General features: G+C 51.5%; 6 protein-coding genes and 2 non-coding genes across 8 annotated transcripts; 2 read left to right on the forward strand and 6 right to left on the reverse strand.

Annotated features, from left to right (window-relative positions):
• Positions 1-141: 141 nt before the first annotated feature.
• On the reverse strand, positions 142-4,074 carry STEHIDRAFT_124484 (uncharacterized protein). The gene is made up of 12 exons (XM_007308389.1): positions 3,865-4,074; positions 3,616-3,801; positions 3,271-3,544; positions 2,770-3,211; positions 2,642-2,708; positions 2,390-2,591; positions 2,103-2,331; positions 1,912-2,044; positions 1,671-1,846; positions 1,503-1,599; positions 914-1,448; positions 142-849 (listed from the first exon to the last, which is right to left on the reverse strand). The coding sequence occupies exons 3-12, from the start codon at positions 3,404-3,406 to the stop codon at positions 179-181; spliced, it is 2,688 nt and encodes an 895-aa protein (XP_007308451.1). The 5' UTR covers positions 3,407-3,544; positions 3,616-3,801; positions 3,865-4,074; the 3' UTR covers positions 142-178.
• Positions 4,075-6,722: 2,648 nt separating this feature from the next.
• STEHIDRAFT_114250 (uncharacterized protein) lies at positions 6,723-7,942 on the reverse strand (the record flags this gene model as incomplete). Its single annotated transcript, XM_007308390.1, has 3 exons — positions 6,723-6,920; positions 6,979-7,827; positions 7,895-7,942. 3 exons carry the CDS (start codon positions 7,940-7,942, stop codon positions 6,723-6,725), a joined length of 1,095 nt encoding a protein of 364 aa, XP_007308452.1.
• A 1,772-nt stretch (positions 7,943-9,714) lies between these two features.
• STEHIDRAFT_141657 (uncharacterized protein) lies at positions 9,715-12,570 on the forward strand (the record flags this gene model as incomplete). The annotated part of the gene is made up of 2 exons (XM_007308391.1): positions 9,715-9,900; positions 10,346-12,570. A coding segment is annotated over exon 2 (2,181 nt), but the record flags the coding sequence as incomplete, so codon positions are not given.
• Positions 12,571-15,344: 2,774 nt separating this feature from the next.
• On the forward strand, positions 15,345-16,391 carry STEHIDRAFT_133961 (uncharacterized protein; the record flags this gene model as incomplete). Its single annotated transcript, XM_007308392.1, has 3 exons — positions 15,345-15,599; positions 15,685-15,892; positions 15,979-16,391. 3 exons carry the CDS (start codon positions 15,345-15,347, stop codon positions 16,389-16,391), a joined length of 876 nt encoding a protein of 291 aa, XP_007308454.1.
• Positions 16,392-17,084: 693 nt separating this feature from the next.
• On the reverse strand, positions 17,085-18,875 carry STEHIDRAFT_114252 (uncharacterized protein; the record flags this gene model as incomplete). The annotated part of the gene is made up of 2 exons (XM_007308393.1): positions 17,085-17,368; positions 17,459-18,875. 2 exons carry the CDS (start codon positions 18,873-18,875, stop codon positions 17,085-17,087), a joined length of 1,701 nt encoding a protein of 566 aa, XP_007308455.1.
• A 402-nt stretch (positions 18,876-19,277) lies between these two features.
• On the reverse strand, positions 19,278-19,359 carry STEHIDRAFT_t230. Its single transcript has one exon. It is a non-coding gene; the product is annotated as a tRNA-Gln (tRNA).
• Positions 19,360-19,486: 127 nt separating this feature from the next.
• STEHIDRAFT_t229 lies at positions 19,487-19,587 on the reverse strand. Its single transcript has one exon. It is a non-coding gene; the product is annotated as a tRNA-Gln (tRNA).
• A 1,305-nt stretch (positions 19,588-20,892) lies between these two features.
• Positions 20,893-21,354, reverse strand: STEHIDRAFT_114253 (uncharacterized protein; the record flags this gene model as incomplete). The annotated part of the gene is made up of 2 exons (XM_007308394.1): positions 20,893-21,126; positions 21,199-21,354. The coding sequence occupies 2 exons, from the start codon at positions 21,352-21,354 to the stop codon at positions 20,893-20,895; spliced, it is 390 nt and encodes a 129-aa protein (XP_007308456.1).
• Between the last annotated feature and the right edge of the window lie 523 nt (positions 21,355-21,877).

Raw genomic sequence — 21,877 nt, forward strand, 5'->3', positions numbered from 1 at the left:
TCCTGAGCCGTCCTGAGTCGCCCTGGTGGCTGTCCCGTTGGTGCTTCCGCCGGCTCAGGGTGTCGTCAGGCTCTCTCAGGAGCGTCAGGAGCGTCAGGGCGAGGCTCTCTCGGATAAGACCTCTGATAAGCCTTTGGATAAGTTAATTAGATTATCAATTGGAGTTATGTATACAAAGCTACGCTGGGCCACACTCGTGCATATGGTAATCGCTGTATCGATTCAAGTAGAAAGAATCAAAGGCTTCGTGTGAGAAAGAATGGTCAAAGTCAATAGGTAAAAAGCCCTCCCCTGTAACTCCAATAAGGTGACACGAACGGAAAACAGCGTCTAAAGAAATGATATCAAGTGTACGACGGCCAGCGTCGTCTACCTCTGGTTCCAAAATCCACATCCCCGTCACGGCATCCGGGTGGTCATCTACAGGAAGAAACCATTCGACAAGAGCAGAAGGATATCCAATATCGTCAAGCGTTAATCGGATAAAGCGGACCACCCGCGCCACTAATAACCCACCCATGGTGTCATCCTCGCCACCAACCTGAACGAGCATGGTATCGCGCCGCTCATATTGCCCATACCATGACTGATTACACCTGATCACCTCTGCATGCATACCCCAAGGTCCTGCCTCCTCGCTTGGAGCATAAAACGCAGTGCGTGCACATTTGAAGATCCCAATTTTCGTGAACTTTGAAATGAAGGGAAGGTCGTCAATGTCGGCGTCAGCGGCGGGAAGATCATCGTCGGGGTAAATCTGCGAATAGAGGTGGCGCCGAAGAAGGAGCCAGAGATCATCTAGCGGTCGATTAAGCTCAGCAGCAAGATCTTCGATATCCACGCTCCGAGCTTCCAAATCATGCCTTGTCAGAACTGCGATGGCCCATCAGGACAGATAAATAGATAGACATACCTGGCCTATTCGCTAGCGATACAACCAGCGCGGAGTACGGACCTGCCTCATCAGCAACGTCCCGATCATCCTCACCATCCAGATCCGCAAGGAGCTGGCCATGCACCGTGACGGGAAGCATACCGCGTCGCCCATACTCTGCTCGTGCAGCGGCCAATTTCGCCAAGCGGGTATTGGTCTGAAGAATTTGGATGAGGGGCTCATCCTTGTTCGACCCGCGCCATGGATCTTTGACAGCCGTGATGTGCTTCGACTCTGTAATAGACGAACAGAGGCCGTATGGGGAGCCGAATAATGTGATACCGTACACGTAGTGGAGCAAAGCATGTTGACGCGGGAGCGCGAAATCAGCGCGGACTCCGGTTTCGATGAAGATGGAACGTAGGTCGAGAAAGCGGTCGAGAGTCTCCTTCATAATCGCGAGGCATTTTGTGTCGTGAGATGTGCGACGGGCCATGTAGCAGAAGTCCATGAACGTGGCGATTGCTTGTACCATCTTGTCTGGAACATGGCCGCGGATCACGGGTATAAAGACCTGTTTACACGCTGTGAGATTCCTAGCGCTGAAAATAGATAAAGTAAGACCAACCCTCATAAGTGCCTTAGTATCATCGCCGGTCCACCTCTCATAGTTTCGGCCTTCTGCAAATCGTCGAATTCCCGGGAACGTGGGGACTGAAGAAACCCTAGGAGAGAAAAAGTAAGCGTGAGCATTGAAGAACAGATGGACGCTGTACAAGGACTCGGATCGACGTACTTCCGGTCAATATCGTCCATGATACGTTCGGCATCCGCATACCCGTGTTCGCTCTCGATATACTGATGCACCCAAGCAACAAGGTGATCTTTAAATGTTCCTTTGATCATTTGATGTAGGAGGTCGGGTGATAGGAGCTTGTGGATGTCGGCGCGGGGAAAGTGATCGGTGAAAGGCTAACGTCGCCGCCGTGAGCACAAATAAATAAAAAAGACAGAAGAATGCAGAAAAGAGGACGTACAGTGACGCCCGCGACAATCCCAAATGCATCCCATAAGATGCCAGCATCATGCGCGAATGCATCCCGTGCAGCAGCCCGATGCTCGCGAGACCGCGGACAGCCAGCGCCGTTGAGCGGTGGTCGTTCAAGGCATCTATTAACGAAGCACTTCAGTACCTGATACAAATTGGAACGGTCAAAGGGAGAGTTACTTTGGGCACCAGCCTTGGACGATACCCGCAAGATCCACTTGCTCCGGATAATCTGCAATGAATGGACCAATACTAAAAATGATACGGCGATAGTGGCCATCACAGCACCTCAAGACAATCGGGCGGGACATCGCATCTTTCAGCGGCGAGAGAATGCGTGCGATGGCGGCATGATAAAGTCGCTTCTTGAAGAGGCGAAATTCCGCCGTGTCGCTCTCTCCTCTAGCCGCTAGCCATGTGTACAGAATGTGAGATGGGGTGGAAACGAAGAAATGAAAGGAACGTACTTTTCGGGACAGCCAGAAAGGCTAACGGCACAACGGCTTCCCCATGTGCCCTACGCACATCGTTCCACACATTACCCACGGATGCATACAGCGGATGGAACTCTTGGTTACCGGTAGCGACGGAGACAACCGTCTTGTCCGCCCCAAGAATGATCGGGACAAGCATTGGGCCATGTGTGGCGGGGTCCGTTGCGACCTTGTCCTGGTGCTGACTGTAAGCTTTCGATCGAAGATGGAATCAAAGAAACGTACACATTCGTCCCATGCCCACTGGCCAGACATAAAATTCGAGTAACGACGGTTTTGAGGAGTGGTGAACCTGGAAACAGGTAGAAAACCAGATGAACAAATGAGTCAACGATGGTTAAATGGTTACTCACTCCTGATATGCCTTGTAGTCCCACCTCTTCGCGAACTCCGAACTCGAAACCATGTTTGTAAATACAGTTCGAGGATCGCGAGCATGTATAACGAACGTCCGTCGCTTCCAGGATGGTGAATCGGCGGCGACGGGGCCCGTGTAACGAATGGCAAAAGTGTGCCATGTTGTTTCGCCGTACGGAATGGCGTCGATGAACTCCAGAAAGTGGTCGTGGTCGTCGAAGATCGCGGGGTCGTCGTTACCGTCGATTTCATTCTTCTCACGCCAGATGCGGAGGAGAGTGTTGATGTCGTCAATGGAAGTCTTCTTCTTCTCAAATTTGAGCTCACAGAACTCAAATGAGGGTTTGTCGGGGTAAGGTGCCCAGTTAGGCCTCAAATCTTCTGCGGGTGGGGCGGTGCCCGGTGGTAGAAATACACCGTCAGCATTGCAGGGAAGTGCTTAGAATCAAATGTGTTAGAATGAGGTCGCCAGATATGAGTATTGGCTGACTGCTCACCATTGATGAGCGGGTGTGAAAAGATTGTTGATTGGGGTGGATTCGGCTTCGGGTGGCGGTGATAACGAACGTTATGGGATGCGAAAGACCGCCGAGTAGGATAAGAGGAAGAACAGAAACGACAGTGAAATCCCATGTTTGGAGCGGGAAGCGAAGGGTGTATCGAACAGTGTGGTAGTGGTTCACGGTAACGGTGACAAGCCTGTATGATACTGTCAATATGCTCGAGGGGTGGCCATCGCGGAGTTGGAAGTGCGATCCGTGGCGGCGTTATCTATACAGGCAGTCAAAATAAGGTTTACGCTTTTGCACAAGGAGACGGGGACTTCAATGGCAAAGACGTACCTGGATACTCTCTTTTCGGATGAAACACCATGTCTGATCGTCTTCAGTCTCTGCGTCCTACACCTCGCACGGCTCACGAATCTGCTCCCTCTGATGAACCTTCCACAAAGTCCTCTACTCATCGTGTCGGTCGCAAACGTGGCGTATCCCAAGTCGAACCCCCAAAGTCCAATAATCAGCCCAATTCTACAACATCGAGTACAAACGTCAAAAAAGCACGCACTGCGAAGACGAATGACTTAGACGCACCTGGAACGCATACTAGTCAGCCCACCAATCCCAGCAAACGCACTCGTCCGTCAAATAACGAACATCCCGCATTGAGGCCTGGTATATTGACGAAGCTACATGAGACGAGAGAGGAGATAACCGCTCGCACTGCAGGCAGGCGAGCTGAAGACAAGGCAAAGAGGGAAGCTAGGAAGGCAGAGGAGGCAGAGAAGCGAGAGAGGGAGGAAGACGGGAAGGCGAAAATTGCGGCGGCGATGAATGCGAGCGAGCAGGAGTTGAAGGACCAGGAGGAGATAAACAAGGTTCCGTTCGGTGGGAACGTCGACGTTCCAGCGTTTAACGGCGGATTTGACGCTCGCTCCGTGCGAAAGGATTCCGCAAATGCTCGGAACGTGAGTTTCTTCGTTGTCTGTTTTTGACACGCATACATCTTACCTCCCCGACGACAACTTCAGTCTCCTCTGACCGCCACTGAAAAGAAGAAAGCACGTACCCATGAGTTTCTTTCCGACATTTCAGAGTATCGACAGAAGGGGAAGGGTGCCGTTGCGCCTAGCACTCGACCGTGAGTCTTTCTCATTGCTAGCGTGTCGTGTCTTGTTCTGAACACCTTCAATACTAGCTCCACGCCGACAGCTCGTCCTCGCACCGCTCCATCAGTGACGACCCAGCCGAAGAAGACTCTCAATGGTGACTGGCTCTCAAAGATAAAACCACTCCAGTACGACAACCACCTAGGTGCGGCATCTCCATCGACTAGTAAGAAAGCCTCGACGAGCAAAGCCAAAGGAAAGCGGGCGGCGAAGGGAGCGACAGTGGACTCGGATATTGAAGATGACGAGTCAGATGCCCTGAAGGAGAAGGAGATGGGGATCGAGAATGAGATGCTGGAGAAGTTTGACAGGGACGCTGCTGGACTCGGTCAGGTGCGTCGACTATCACATTCGACTTCACTCCTTCGAGTAATCCCGTTTGTTTCTAGTTCCAGGTAGACATCTTTGACGTTAACAATGATACCTTGAAACCCAAGATTGAGCCTAAGCACAAGAAGGAGAAGACCAACCGTCGTCCGAAATCTGTGGTGCCCCCGAAGAAGTCTCGCGGTTTTGAGACCATGGAGGAGTGGGCTCGAGACAATTGGTGGGTCCTGAGGGGAACCATTTGTCACAGATATGGTGAGGATAGTCGACCCTTCAAGCTCGGAGATGGCAGAGATTGTCGATTCGCCCGCGATGTCGAGGTCACAGTCCATGTCGCGGTACCTAGTGAAGCAGACTACGAGGTTGTTTCAACAAGCGACAAGGTCTATGGCCGAGTATGTCTATTCAGCTCTCCTTTTATGAGACGTGGCCCACCTTGTTGTCCTTGCTCGCTTACATACTACGATGTTGGTTGTAGTTGCGCCAGGGGATCTACGAGTGGCGTGACGACTTCTACAACACCGCGGTGAAACTCGTCGACCAAAAACTGACGCCGTTGCAGAAGAAGCTGGGTGTCGAGAGAATGGAGGACTGGGTTCGAAGAGCACTGTCGGCAAATGATGGAGCGGCATACTGGTCTACCCCTGGTACTGAGGTGAGTCCAAGCCCCGAGGCGTCGAGACGCGTGATACCCACTTGTGTCTTTGCTCGCATAGACTACACCGGCGCGAGGATCCCTCCGCTCTGAGTATATTGTGGCAGCGTTCGCCACTCACCTCAAAAATATCAAACACTCTGCTCGAGAGCCAGAGCAGTATCCAACCGGGGCCTTAGCCCTGTCTTGTGCTGCTGTGAGTACACTAGCATTGACTCTTCGGGCCACTCGCAACTGACATCAAACAGGTTCAACGTTGTTTCGAAGCTTGGTTACCCGGGGTGCCACCTAAAAGCTACCCTCCATTCACCGAGGTGAACGTATCCAGCTTGGTCGAGGACTACGCTACTGGACCATCCATTCAAGCTCTTGTTGACAAGCCCCATCGCTTTGACGATCTAATAAAGGCAGCCTTTGAGAAGCTCGATACCCCCGAACCATCTTCCAAATCAGTCTCCGCTCGAAACAAGGCATCTACCCACAAGGCCGCCGTCGTTATCGAACCAAGTAGCGAGCCAGAGCACGATGAACAGGACATGGAAGAGGACGAGGAGGGTTTGACGAATAATGGAGAGGCCGATGACAACGGTGATGTGCTCGTGAACGATAGTGAGGATATTGGCAAGGAGAGAAAGGACATGGGTGGCGACGAGATTGTGATGAAGGCAGAGGATTTTGGTGACGAGTACGTGTTCGGAGATGACTTCCATGATGACGGCGAGAATTTTGGTGGGCCGACGGGTGAGAGTACATTGTCTCTCGAGGTTGATGGACTCGAAATCATCTCACTGCCAGCGACTCGTAGCGGTTCTTTGGAGCCACAAGAATCTCGAGGACCGTCGTCCCCCTCATCATTTCTTTCTATTGATTAAACCCTCGTACATGTTTATATCCTCATTCTCGACTGTACACGGCCCTTTAAGCCTCACTTGTATTCCTCAAATGTTCTGATTGTCCTCTCTATTCTACTCCCCTCCCTTGTCTCGCAACCCCCACAATGCACTCGGAATCATTGGAATTTATGTAAATAATTTAATAGATAGAATTTATGTTGTCTCCGATAAGTGGCAGGCCGCCCTGACCGCCCTGACCGGTCCTGAGCAACCTGACGCGGGAATACTCGGAACTGGCTGCTTCGCCCAGGACGCGTCAGGATCTATCAGGACACGTCAGGGCGGTTCAGGAATCTCCAAGAGTTCTGATGTCCGTGGTGCTGGCCGAGCCAGAGACTCTTGATCCTGGGTTTTAAAACGCTTTCTAGGAATTCGCGGAAGGAGTTTCTCTGATCGTATTGATCGTGATCAAAACCAAATGAAAACTCCGTGAGCGGTCTGAGCATAGACAGCAGGCTCAAGCTTGCCGCTCACCAAGATAGTTTTACGCCATGCGCTCAGTTTTTCGCTCAGTTTTTCGGCAAGCTCACCGCGCCGAATGTTGTACTGGACGATAGGAACATCGAAACTTTGCTGTCCAACACCAAGGTCGAGGCCCGGCTCAGGCTTTTGATTAAAACATCATTTAGTCAACTGAGCCACCATAACCCGAAGAATCTCTTACCTGGATGTGAACAGTGATACCCCAACTTCTACCGGACTTGGTGGCAATTTTCTTGAGGCTATGCTTTGGCCAGTTGACATTTGCATTCCAGTCCCGCAACGTTTCGAGTAAATGTCTTTTCCACCACCGGTGATCGCTCACAAAGAAACCTTCTACATACTTAGTCTCATAGTGTGCGCCTGCTACTCTTCCTTGGATCTTATGTTGAAAGCAGATTGCATCCGGGTCCTCTGGGGTAGGAAAAGGCGAGGGAGCACCTCGGTCCTGGGCTATAATCATAATATGGCGGTGTCTCATTGGGTTGTCGTGTCTGTCGTAAACCTCATATGCGATCACAGTGTCACTACTGGATCCCGCAGAGGAAGCGGAATTCGAACGGTCTCTGCTGGTATTGCTATGCGGTGGTGACGATGGCATGTGGGGAATGAGTTGATTGGAAGAGCCTGTACTACTGCTTCGCCGGGCATACGTCCCAGGGATGTGCTGTGTGGCAGGAAAAGCTGCGCCCCACCCTCCTTGAGACGCGTGAGGGTGAGGGGACTGTTGGTAAGGCATCACCGGAGGACTGCCTGGGTATGGTCCAATATGATGTACGTTGTACCTGGCATCTGCTATCGGATTGCTCGAGTTGGATCCGGGAGAATGAACTACTGCTCCACTAAGACTCGGAGAAGAGAAAAATCTGGGCGAAGCACTGTAAATAATGCCGTAGGGTGTAGCCGGAGTAGACGGAATCCATTCATTGTTTCGCAATGGGTACTCGGTGTGGGGCGTTTTCGGAGATGACGGTCCATTCGCGAAGGCAGGCAACGGCACAGTGTTCCTATTGGAGGATTGGAAAGGGGGATACTGATGGGATATGTCAGCAGTGAATAACTATGCGTTCACAAGCGTCATTATGGGGGCTTGAGCTTACTGTAGGAGTGTGTGTGGGAAACGAATATGGTACGCTTCGCTGAGCCATGAGTCAGAGAAGTTCGGGTGCACAGGAGTGGTTGAGGAAGGTTTTGTAGTGATATGGGTCCAATGGAGGGCTGTTCAGCGACGAGGTGAGTGAAGGGACTGGTTAAGAAGTTTACAGCCCTTATATATACGAGTGACACGCCTATAATACTGTTAGAATACACAGCACGCCAGGTTCGCTGTCTCCTGTCCTCTTCACGTCGAGATCAATAGATAGATATATGGGATTGTACAGCAGCGAGGGACCTCCTCGATAGTCAGCGGAGACTATGGGGAGAGAACTCGCTCCTTGTCTGGCGCTTTCCACTGTTCTCGAGTTATTGTTCTACGCAGGGCTCGTAGCAGAGAATGCCAGGTGTGGCCCACACGCTGGCGAGGACAATGACTTATGACAGTAGCCACAGCGATATAATAGGACGGAACGGCAGAACAGGCTCTGTTCTGCTTGACAGTAGGGTCCAGAAACGCCGAGATCTTGCGCCCTCGATGCGCCTGTTATACAATGGGCTTCGGCAGACAGCACTTTTACTCGATAAGATATTAAGCAGGAAGGGTGCTATTGCGGGCGCCTGAGATGTCGCAGAAGCATTTCGCAGAATAGTAGGAGCGGCGGCCACCGTCTGCCTACGTCGAGCGAGCTAAATATATACGGAACAGAACGAAGGCCGATACTATGCGTTAAATCGCGATTTTGGGTTAGATTCTAGGATGGACAGACAAAACGGTTTCCGACCCGATGTCCGGGTGGTGCGAAATCCAAGAAACTGGACCACAGACGGCGTCGTAACCGTCAAGAAACGTTACTCTAAACTCCCCTACTAAGTAGAGCTTGAGAACATTTGCAGCCTCGAAGAAGGAAGTTCCACAACCAATCAAGGGGCGGATCAATGATGAACTCAAAACAAAGAATTTTCAGCAGCGAATTGAGTACGGGGCAAGACCTATTGTTTGGTCTTTACATTCATCGTCTGTTCTTCTCGGATTGAGAGGTGTGATTGTCTGGTGCGTATACACGGAGAGATAGATTGTATCAAGGCGCGTTTTAGGTGTGGTCCTCTGCTTTATGGCATCTGCTTATTTAGACAGACGTGTGTTGCATCGAGCGATTGTGCCCTCACTGACCTTATTGTACAATGGATGTTTACTGAGTGGACACGACCAATAAGCTGACAAACAGAGTGTGAGTGAATACGCCGCGCCTCTCTGAATAAATAGACTCATAATGAGAGGCTCACAATAACATGCGAGTACCGAATCTACGGACATGGTCCTAAGAGCAGAGCAGCCTGAGGAGCGAGCATTGTCCAGATGTAGTGGAAGTGTGGGAGGTCTTTCGTCGGTTCAGTTTCGGAGATAAAAAATCTATTATGTTAGGGGTTTGAACGGAGCATGGTTCGTCAACCTTAGGCGTTGAAGTATCTGAAGTGGAAGAGGATGAAAGCTGAGGTGCAGTCTGCCGAGTAATTTGCGTCCGAGCAACCTCTGAGTCAGAGAAGGGACGACAACGGATACGCAAAAAAGTTAAAGTTATGGCCATTACAGGTAAGCAGCTTGACAGAGAGAAGAGATGTGCGATGATGGCTTTAGGAGAGTTGCTTCATCCGTCGCGGTTTCTTACTCACCGAAGAGTCGAAGGCAACCAATAGATTCAGCCCGGTCCGAGGGACAAAACGCGTGTCACGTGCCCGTTCGGGTTTAGCGCGCTAATCTGGATTCGGTCGCGACTCCGCGCTCCTGTTCTTCTTGCTCTTGCTCCTCATCGGCAGAGACATCGTTTTCTTCTTGCTATCGCTATATTGTATCCTCGTCAGCGGCGTCTCCTATCTGCTTCTCATTTTATCTTCATAAAGCAGGTGGGCGACAAACATCGCTCCGTCGAAATCGCCCTTCAAGTTCACCGCCTAAGGAGACGTGAAGCACTCGAATCGTCCCGGAGTCGAAAGTGGAGGATCGTATACAGTGGGTTTTCATCTTTCTTGTCCCAAGGAGGATTTTACAGGAAAATAGAATGCGATAGACTCGGCGTAGAGCACATATCGTATGCGACGTGATCTTGTGTTTTATTGTCGACGGGATCAGAGGCTCGTTTCACGATATCCTGTGCTCAATGTCGTTCCAGTGGACGATATGACCATAATGGACACGTTTCAGCCTCATAAGCCTTCTGACTTTGCGTGGACAGCTGTGCTATACTATTCCACTGTCCGCAGGTGGCGGAACGAATTGCTGGTCCATGCACTCATACAGAAGGAATAGAGCTACTATCCTAATAATTTGTCGCGTTGTCTCACCATAACGTCGTCACCTACAAGTTCTGTCTACGGTCTTCTGTTCGTCATGGTCTTCTCGCTTTTAGGTCACACATACAGTCCATATTACTCACATCTCGCTCTGCTCTACACAGAAGTCCAAACTCCACATATTCACCGTCACTCGTAACCATCAGCAATGTCTACCTCACTCTACACCCCAATATTTCCCACATCCGAAGCCATCTCTGCCAAGTTAGAATCTCTACAGGAACCCAGACCGAAGGCGTCGCCGACTAACCGCAAACTCCCAGACTCCATCGGCGTAGCTCGTACTCGAGCTCGGACTCGCAACGCAAACACCGTGAACGGCAACGCCTCTCTCCATACCTCTACATCTTCCACCACCATATCCACTGCCACATCATCCTCCAGATCCTCCTCGAACAGCGCCAAACTGGCATCTTCACATACATCCTCTGCTCTCAAAACCCCCTCCACCTCCAAAGCTGCTTCCAATCGCCCTTCGACCTCGAAGACAAAACCAACGCCGAATGCAAAGAAACAGAAACGTCACCATTACGGAAGCAAGCTTCGCAAGATGCACCTCGCACTCTCTCAACTCCCGCACGAACTTGCACCTCCTTCGCCTACGCAGTCTTACGCCTCTCTTCCTCTGCCCCTTGTCAACGGCCGTAGTAACGGCCCCGTTCCGCTTGCGGGCGATTCGTCGTCGATACCGGGGTTACCACTCGCTCCTCGAACTCCTAAGACCAACGACACTCGGGCCAACAACACGAAAGAGGGCACCATAACCCCAGACACGACCGGCGACAACAGAGTAGATCCAAAGTACGTTGAGGACCTCACGCGCAAAATCCGCCACGCGATTCGTCAAGCGAATGATGACCCCACGTCGGCGAAATGGACACATGTACATGCGCTGGTCAGGATGGGATGTACGACTGGGAGGTGGTTGGGTGTTACAGGGGGGTTGACGTCGGCTGGGAGGGATAGGGCTGGTCCGATGCTGTATGAGCAGGAGGAGGAAGAGGCAGGAGAGGGGGAGGAGGAAGGAGAAGGACCGAAGCGGACAAAATGGCTGCTTGCGGAGACGGAGGAGGAATGGGAGGAGTGGGAGAAGCAGAGAGAGGAGGAGAGGAAGAGGAGGGATGCGAAGGGTAAAGGGAAGGCCAGCGCTTTTCCTTCTCTTCCGTCTGCTCCGGCTTCGGCCCTTGGGCCTGCTGGGACTGTTATATTGGCTGGTGGCGCAAGTAGAGGAAAGATAAAACAGGGCGACGATGCGAAGGGGAAGAGCAAGAAGACCGACGAGGCATCTACGGTGGCGAAGAAAACCCCGGCAGTACGTCCGGCCGCGACCGCTACGACTGGCTCGACTTCCACTATAGTCAACCCGAAGACCTCCGTCAAGGCGACTATGAAGCCGAGGTCGTCCGCCACCGCCACAACTGCCACCACCAGCATTATCACCGGCGATACATCATCCACTACTCGTCCTCAAGCTACAAGCACTTCCGTGACCTCAGCAACCACAGCCTACCCATTTACCTCTATACTCACTAGCCCTCTCGCATCTCGTACTGAGTCCGTTCCCGCAAATGGTCTCGCCCCAGTCGCGGCTGCAGCGACCGTTACTCCAGCTCCAGCTCAACCTGCCCAAACCACAGACGAGACACCAGCACCAGCACCAGTACCTGTACCTCTGTTACCTCCAGCGAGCTCCCAGGCGGACGATATATTTGGCGTGCCGTCTACATCTCAACGCATCCGTGCCGAAGTCGGACGATGGAAGAGTTCCCTGACTGTCCAGCAGCAGAAGAAAATGGACGAGATCGTACGAACAAACGCGGTGTCCGGGGAAGTCTTACAAGTCACAGAAGAAGAGATGGTGTCCAGTTCGCAGTCACAGCCGCAATCCCAGGATCCACAACCACAGGCGCAGGCGCAGGGCAAGAAGCAGAGTCCGCTGGAGTTCGCGGTGAGGAAGCAGGGCGCTGTGGCTAATGCTGTGGGTAACAAGAAGGACGGGAACAAGGATAAGGTCAAGGTTGTGGGGAAGGCGTCGAGGTTCTTCGATGCTAATGACGTTGGTCCGGTTGCTGGTGCTGCGGCAGGCAGCAGTGCTGGTAGGGATGCACATGCAGGGGACAAAGAGGCGGAGAAGGAAGTGGAGAAGGAGCTCCATGCCGAGGCGCATGACGAGACTCCGGATAAGAGCGAGGGCAAAGCGAAGGAAGTAGAGCCTGAAGTCGAGGACGAGGCGCAGGCACAGGCGGAGGAGGCGGAGGTTGAAGCTGAAACTCAGACCGACGATGCGACCGATGCTCCCAAAGTGAGCAGCATTTATGATGTGCCCGAGGTACGTCCTACTTTTCTCGACGCCCATTCATGCACCGCTTTCGGCTCAAACTATATCGAAACCTCATACCGCGAAACTCACTTGGATTCTTCCACGCAGACATTCATTCCGCCTTCATTCTCGTCAGACTCGATTCTCCCCTCTACTCCGGCTAATCGCGTTGCAGTGCAACCCACCGAGGAGCCAAAGACAAAGCCACCACCAATCGCGCCCGTGCCCGACGTTCTGGCAGGTCTAGAAGGCGAGTTGGAGAAGGACGGTGTCGTCTATCCAGCTACACAACCTTCTCAGGCTCAGCATGCAAATGACCTTGAAGAGGTCGACGAACATGATGAACGGGTCGCGAGAGCGAAAAAGCGAGCCCGATCCTCCATCCTCGAGTCCCCGTCCAAACGATCTCGATTATCTCCCGATTCGCCCTCGGAGGACGAATCGTCTTCGATAAACGGCCATGGTGGACGAGAAGACAACAGGATGGGAACGTCTTTAGCTACGTCGGAGGTTGAGCCTGATGTTACTGGCGAGCAGGCTGAGGGTGAAGGAGCACTGGAGGGCGCTATGGATACTCAGGATTCGACGCCACCTGGTCTAGGGCTCGTGGAGAAGAAGGACAAAGGGAAGGCGAGGGAAACGAAGTCAAATGGGATCAGTCTTTTTGGTGGTCAGGGACCTGCCATCCACGACCCTCAGCCACTCGCACCTCAACCTCTCGCTCTCCATGCACCTCAACCGACGCGCCCCCATGCTGCTTCGTCACATCAACTGTCTCCCGAACCTTCCGATCCCGAAGGCAATCTAAAAAATCACGTTCAAGAACGTCCGCACACTCCACCACCGCGTCCACCAACTCGCGTCCTCGGCGCTGCAGCTTCTCCCTTCTCCATCACTACCGTTCCGCTTGGTGCGCCTCTCACCCCGTCAAGGCCCCCAAAAGTGTTGCATCTGCTTGCTTCGAGCAGGACATCGCGGCCCCGCCCAAGGCCCCCTAGCCGACATGGTAACCGTACTCCTGGTCCTGCAGCCAAAGACAAGGAGGGCGAATGCGACGAACTTCCTCGCTTCGGTGTTGATACCGACAGACCAAGGACACCTGATAGGTCCCAGTCTGCTATATTCTCCTCCCCTGCGAGTGGCTCGACTGTCTCGACTGCGTCTCCGAATCTTCGTCGCGGCGCGAATATGTACATGGGTGGGCCTGAGTCGCCTCTCAGAGAGCGGGGACGACGATTTACGAGCAGTCTCAATTTCGAGACGTCTCCTCCTCGGCTGGGATCAGGTGCGCCACTCGGTGCGACGGGAAGCGGATTGCTGAAGGATGTCATGCCCGCGAGCGATTTCACGAGCTTGAGTGGCGTGTTCGACCCACAGATGGTCAGCACTCAGCAACGTCGAAATGGCGAAAGCGGTGACATCTTCCCGAAGAGGAGAGCATTTGCTGGTATGGGAGAAAGTCAGAGTTTACCTCCGAGTCAAGAGCCTTCGCAGGATTATGGCTTCAGTCAGAGTCAGGGGTACGGTCTCGGAGGCATGGGGTATAGTTCGCAGTTTGATGTCGAGGGTGGTGTGGCAGAGACGAGCGTGGTACTGGAGAGGGATGTGGATTATGGAGCGTGGCTGAGGGAGAGTCCGGATTTGCCGGATGAGAAGTCGGTGAATGAGGAGAAGGAGGTGGAGGAGCAGGTTGATATGGAGTTGGCTTGAAATTATGTGAATCGATTATACGTATCCTAGATATGTATCGCCTAGTGTGTACGCCTGTAAGGTTGGTTAGTACGTTATGGCTATAATGTATGAGTCTGAATCTCTAGCCTGCAAATGCCCTGATCAGAGTTAGCAGATTCGTCTGATTCATGATTAGCCCTGCGCGTTTGTGGCGGTAAACCGACGCCACACGAATCAGTATGTGCCGGCAAAACCCGCGAGGATAAATCGCAAAATTTTCTCTGGTTTCTGGTCGTTGAACCTCTCCACCGTTTACAACTAGCTCAAACATGTGCACATATCTTACCTCTTGAACGTATGTCACCTGAGTCTCGTGTGGCTTCTATGCCTGTCAGTACAGCATCGAATTATCGCTGCTTTATGCCCGATTTCGAATGCGAGAGCTGAACGTTGCTGCCCTTTCGACGTATCTTCTATATCTCGAGTTCGAACCCACGACCAAGTCAAGGTCTCCATCCCACCTTCTTTCGTGGTCGGTATCTTCAGTTTGGAGATCTGTTACGGTCGTGGAATATTATGCTCGCGAATTTGCCCTTCCGATGTGCTTCGTTCCGAAGTGCTCGGGCCCAAGGGTGCCCGTGGCAGAGTCTTCACAGAGTTGAGGTCAGTTCGTGTTCCATCTATTTGGCGCATATATGAGTGCTGGGCTCGTAGTTTGGGGACATACATAACTTCTTTTTCCTTGCTTTCTTTTTGAATTAAAGATATTTGTTTTTGTGTTGTTGTATGGAGCTTGCTCGGTTTTCAAGTAGCTTGCATGTATGGATCCCTTTCCTACTTCGATTCGCAATGCGTGATGGCCGTCGTATACGGAAGTGTAAGTGATGCAAGCTATCGCAATAATCACCATCGCTGGTTGAGTGGCCACACAGGGCCACACGCATCAGACAAGCAAGCCCACGGCAATTGCCGTTGGCGTGTGTCAACATGTCGGTTTGGTTCGTTTTGCTACTTGTACTCCAACCTCCACTAACGTCCACCGCAGAGCGCAACCGCAACCGCGGCCTACTTCTAAATATCTCTACAGGCTTCGACTTCTTCTTCACATCGGTATGAATGCAGACACATCATTCGCAGAGTTTATCCAAACCAGAGGCTTGGTGAGCACCGAGCTACCAAGGCAAGCAATGCATGCGATCAAACGAGAGATGTTTCATGGCTGTCGAAAGTGTAGAAAGCATTCGCGGGAAAGTCACGGCGATCTTCTCATTTTCGGCCCCATGCGAAGCCCTGGCTCGTGCGACGAGTGTATCGGTGAGGGGGAAAAGTTGCGACGGTGCAAATCCTGCATGTTTGTTTACTACTGTGTAAGTCCGAGTCCAGCGTCCAACTGGCCAATCTTTCGCAGCTGACCCAATTGTATGCGGGTTGGGTTACCACGAATTGTAACAGAGTAAAGAGTGTCAGAGGGCTGACTGGAAATCGCATAAGGAGGGGTGCAAATACGCTATCGATACCAACAATGCTCTGATGGAGCGTCATGGAGCCGATATGGTAGAGCGATACAGATCTTTCATGAAGTGGTGTGACCAGACCAGGATAGCGATCAACTATACTGGAATGCTTGCCTTGAAGACTCGTACTCCGTCGACCCAAATAGGTAAGCCCATATTTTTCTGACTATACCCACATCTTATCCGAGTTATGGAGCTGGTCTATTCCTGACTAGTATGCCGATTTCCATAGATACGCATGCTTTTGTCGTCGCTGTTGATACATCCATCGAAGATACCACTATCGGCGACTCGACCTCACTCATCACTACTTCGTCTTCCCAGACTATTACTCTGCCGAAATTCAGTCGCAAGATACGATGGGCAGAGTCTGTACCTTTTGACGAAGCACTTGACGAATATCTCCCCTGGTACGAAGACGAAGCTCGAGAACTCTTCAAAACCATGCAACCTACCACCTGTGGTCCTGATGCCAAATTCTTGCGTATCCTGATCCTCGACGACAGTCTTCCGGAGCCGACGTCAACTCACGATCGCCCAGCTGTTGTCAAACCGGAACACACGGCCGGAGCACCAGCCAACGCGACTGACGAAGCGATATGGCGACCGTTTTTGGACTTTGCGGTTGAAGCGGTTGAACACTGAGCGTGGGATAAAAGTCGTCAGAATGTTTTTGTGATGGTACGCCCACTTTGCTTCATCTTGACCATTTCGGCGCGTGAATGATATAATCTCAATTCAGTGCTCTGTTAGCTGTGTGTCGAATGATAGTAATTGCTGTATCTTCTATGTGTACTCTATCGTCTTGCTATCGACTACCCATTGTTTTGATCCTCATGAATCCTGGAACGAAAGCTCGTGTTTATGGTCTGACTTACGTGACGCCTTCCAAGTCGGCTCTCTTTTATCGTCGAAATCTTTCGGTGGAACAGTAGGAAGGCACACGGCTTGGTTTAATGATTAAAGGTATTCGAGAGCAACCCCACATCCGGTACGGCTCAACGTCCACCTTCTTCCCAATTTTCCAATCCTGACTGATGCGCTTCATGTTTCTCCCACTCTCCTCGCCAACACCATGATTAGTATAGTAAACAGAGGTGGCCCATGTATTTCCGTCTTACGCCTCTGATCGTGCATTCCACTCTCTCATCAAGCAGATAACGTACATATCTCCCGGTATCTCACACCAATGGGTCCACATCTCACGAGCACTATCTCCTATCGAAAGATTTGCCAGCGACATCTCAGCCTGTGATCCGAAGAAAACACGGTTATCAGCTTGTTGAGACCAAAAGTAGATCTCCGTGCTTACCTCGATCTCTGCAGTTATTCCGCACCCTATCTCCAAGCACCTGAACTTGGCTCCCTGCTCTTGAACAAGTCGTCCGTCTGGCCCCTTCTGGGTGCCATCCAATACGGCAGAGATGACTCTGAACCACTGTTGCTTCTCGCTCGCCATGACGCAGCATCGTCAGATCCTCGACGGTTCGGTGGACGATACAATGGTGGCGATGGTGGTGGGGACATGCTGGTGAGTGATCCTAATGAACTACCGTACGTCGATGTTGATGTGTTGCTCATTTTTCGTGCTGGTATGTAAGTGTTGCGCTTCTTCCTTTCAGCTTCAAATCAGAAAGGATGTCGTTCAACCCAACAGAGAAGTCAGCGACAATCACATCGAGCGTCAACAGCCAAGGGACCAATCTACTCACTGTCAATACCTCGCTGATCATCTCTTTCGATTTTGTACGGCAACAGCGCAAGACACAATCTTCTCATGTGTTCCTCCATAGCCCTGCACTGAGACTCCCATATCGGCTCAAACAACTTCAGCAGAGCTGCATGTTCACCTTTGTACAAGGCGTCGGCATCGGCATACTCTGGAAGAAGCTTCATAGGCTTCGCAGGCCCTGTCGTCCCTTGATCCTCCTCTACCTCTTCGCCGTCACTATCTCCGCCAGATCCCTCTCCTTGAGAATTCTCGCCCTCTTGAGATGCTCTTAAAACGAACCCAGCCTCGGTTTCTGCGAGCCTTCTCTTGATCCAACCGAGTACGTCCCGCGCTCGCTGTTTATACTTGTCGATATTAGCGGCCTCACTGTTCCCGACTCCTTTGTCGCCGTCGCCAATTCTTCGTCTGTATCCCTGGCAAACAAGGTAACAAGACGACCTCGTCGAGTGTAACAGCTTGCCCTTCAACGCCGTCACACTCTCAAACGCTCTTCTCAACACCCCGATAATTTCGAGAATCCACGAAAATGTCTTAGTATTGCAGACCATAACGCACGATCCTCCGGGCCTGGTGTTCGTCAAGACGATATAGAGTTGTGAGAGTGTGAGTTGGGCGCGACGCAGAAACGGGATACGGCCTTCGAGGGTGGGAAATGCTCCTGCAATGACGAGGTCATACCCTTCGTGTCTTGTGCCTAGCCCAGTGCCCAGTGTGTCCGAGTGGTCCTTGAGATTTATCCATGGCTCCTTCCCTTCATTGATACAACCCTCCACAAACTCGTTTATATCACCGAACTTCATTTCATAGTTACGACTTCTCAATGCCCTCGCATCCCAGACCCTATTCTCATCTGGTCTCGTATATGTCGCTCTCGCGTCCGGCAGTGTGACGCCTAAGCCACCACGATAGAGAGGGTTGTTGTCGATGAGCCAGGAAGAAAATCCTCCGGGCGAGAACCCGAGGTCGAGGAACATTTTGACTTTGTCATCGCCGAAGGGGTGATTTGGGAGCTGCTCGTTTATATCGGAGAATGCTCTGGAGAAGGAGAGGAGGTTAAAGCTACGCTGGGTGGCGGCAGTAGTTCTCGAAGACTCTGAAGGGGGTGCATCTTCTGGTTTGGAAGAGGCTGGGTCTGGGCTGACAGCTGTTGGGGATATTGGCGATGAAGGCTTCTGGTCAGACGAGTAGTTGGCTCTGGCAGTTTTGAAGTGCGCGTCTACATTCTCGTCTCGTCCGTACAAAACCTTCATGCAACGCATCTTGGCGTAGACGGGAGAGTCACGGAAGAAATGTTGCTCGAAAGGTCGTCTAGTAGCCCCTCTCGTAGCTCTGGCAATGACATCCGAGTCGAAGCCTGGGATAGCCATCGAGAACTCGCTAGGAACCTGGAACGGCATGCGTGAGCGGGTGGAGGAGACGAGGAGGAGACGTGAGCCTTTCAGCTAGTAGGGTAGATGTTATTTGGGTGGCGCTATGCTTAATCTCGATTATCAACTCTATGTGAAAATCTGGAGAGTCCGTGGGGCAGGGCGCTTCCAATCATGATGCGGACTTTGCGCCATCCAGAATGGACGCCAATACCGGTGTGGTGATACGCGATGTGTGCGTTTAAATACAGAAAGCGATGAACAAAGGTTATATCGCTATGAGTCGTCAGCATGAGAACCAGTATTAGCATGGACACCCAGTTTAAGGTCAAAAAGAATTCTGCAAGTTTGAATCCTCCGGAGACGATAGGCAATCCATGCAGCGATCGAGACAATTTACAAAAGTATTTCGAGTAGAGGTAAGAAGACTCAAGGCGCCACCAGGGCTCGAACCTGGGTTACAGGAAATCACGTGAATCAGAATCCTGTGTACTAACCACTATACGATGGCGCCGTGCGAACCTCGTGAAACTTTCAGCTATCACAGTTTGTTGCACTCACCCACACCTCACGCTGAAAGCTGAAATGCACGCTGAAATTGCACAAAAAACTCAGGCAAAATGGCAAAAACACTGGGTCGAAGGCGCTACCAGGGTTCGAACCTGGGTTACAGGAAGTTTACCGAGCTGGAATACAGCTCGAGATCAAAATCCTGTGTACTAAACCGCTATACGATAGTGCCATGCCCAAATTTCCAACCAGGTCAATACCACCAGGAATCCCAGTGAGCCGGCCTTTCAAGCTGCATCACCGAAGCTTATTCTCTTCACATTCTCTCGTCTTTATCCATCGACCCATATTCCGCGAAAAATATTTCACTATGGCCGATGTAGCCTGATGTAGCACTCATGTGTGCTGAGTACATATACTGTATTTCTCTGACTGGCAGCTCTGTCCATCAGCAAGACTGCATCTGTCTAAACCTAACTTTTCGGTCTATTTCGGTCTATTCCTTCTTTTCGCTCTATACCCGTGGGCGTCTGTAGGATCTGGTAGATATTTCGGGCTTCGGTAGTCGCTGAAGCTCGGATAGAGTGCTGTAAGCACCGTTCCCCACCAATGCTCCAGTTCGAGGTGCTTCAGGGTGCTTCAGGGTGCACAACACTGCTTGGCACTGCTAATTATGACTGTATGTCTAGAGTATAGGTATACTAGGTACAGGATTCGATATACAAGCAATCTACAGTGTTCGAAGACACGGAAACCGAGTGAGTACTTTACGGGGAAACCTTCGTGAGCTCACCTCCTGTGACTGACTCTCATCCGACCTTCTGGCTGTCACTAGCCCACAACGGAGCTTTGTGGAAGCCATACGCGACGCAGCAGTGTCTAAAGAGGTCTAAAGTCGAAGTAGATATAATTCGGCAAAACAAATGGAAGAGTTAAAGTACGCGGCTATAAAACACACTCACATGTCCAGGCACATATCTTCCATTCCTCTAGGACTCTGCTCGTGTTCAGACGGCTCTCCAGCCTATGCGAATACGGTGTATTGTGTTGTTGTGCTGAGGCGGACAAAGGGATCGAGGACGTAGTGGACACATCGCGGAAGAGAGAACGCAAAAGAACGCGCGAGCGCGATCGCGGGCAAGGCCTGCCCTAAATCACCACGTGAGCTCGTTGACCGTTGATTGCTCTCACAGGCCCCGGGACGCTTCACCAGAGGTCTCCCGGCCAAAACCCCTCAAATCGGGGGTCAAATATCCAATTTTTTTCGCCCACACAAGGGGTCAAATATCCAAAAGTCGGGAAGGCTTGTCACATATCTGAATTTTGTTATGAGGTGTCACAGCTTATGTCACGGATCTGTGGCCCGAATGCGACTGGGTCTTTATTATACAGGAGAAATGGTGAAACAATTTATGAACAACTATGGATAGACAGCTCTATGCTACATGAGAGAGAATGGATATCCGGTGATCTTTCTATTTTCCGTCCTTCGACCGAGCCGGAATCTTCAATGTCAGTGGCTTATCCAAGGCCTTCTTCACCACCGGCTTCGTGAATGCTCGCCTCGCCACCTTGATGCAACGACGGGTTTGAGCACTGATCGAAGCGGATCGGCATCGAGAGTCTTAAAGATGTGCGGCCCGAGATTGTACAAGAGTGAGGAGCCTTTACCATGTGTATGAAGCTCAAAAGACCTGTAATGGCAGGAGAACTCTGGTGGCTCATCTTCAGAATCTTCGCTGTCGGAATCATCGTCGTAGACGCCCTGAGACTGAGCAGTCCACGGACATTTGTTAGATCACAAGCAGACATGTAGATGTAGACATTGGCAGAAAACACTTACAAGACTCAAAGGAAGATAGACACGGAGAGAGAGATAGGATAGGTCACTAGCTTTGTCCACCGTATCCACGGAACAATGTCGACCTGACCCTTTTGTGTAGAGGTCAAGAACCTCGCCGATAAAGAAGCGGCCTCCACCCTTCCACTTGTTGCGCATGATGACGAAGCATTTCTTCTTTAGCAGATTGACGCTGTTAATATTCTTGGCCTGAATATTTGGGATGGTGAGCCCGCACAAGCAACTTCCTTTCTCGGACGCAACCCGCGCGTTGGCTCTCGGCCGCTTCCGACGTGCCGCCGCGCTCTCGACTTCGCACAATCGCTCGACTTTGCCACAATTTCGCCTCGGCCGCTCACTCTAGTTTCTTTGTATTGTTACCTATCTACTCTTGCTCTCGTGTTCTACCTGTATAAATCTGGGAAATAATAATATATGTAATCTAATCCTTTGAATACGACTGGTGCCTCTTCGTGGCTCCCTTCTCCGGTGATGGGGGCTCTAATGCGGCGCGTTTGAGCCGAAGTCGTTCCGTGTTGGACAGCTTTGGGCCACTGTGGCAACCCTCTGTACTGCTGCTAGTCATACTCTGGGTCTCCTTTGCGAGAGGGAATACCGGCGTGCTCTGAACAGGCTTTGCTGGTAATGCTGAGGCTGAGGCTGAGGCTCCGGACCCGACGTC

The sequence above is a fragment of the Stereum hirsutum genome (genome assembly GCF_000264905.1).
Source record: "Stereum hirsutum FP-91666 SS1 unplaced genomic scaffold STEHIscaffold_15, whole genome shotgun sequence".
In the NCBI taxonomy this organism is placed as follows: Eukaryota; Fungi; Basidiomycota; class Agaricomycetes; order Russulales; family Stereaceae; genus Stereum; species Stereum hirsutum.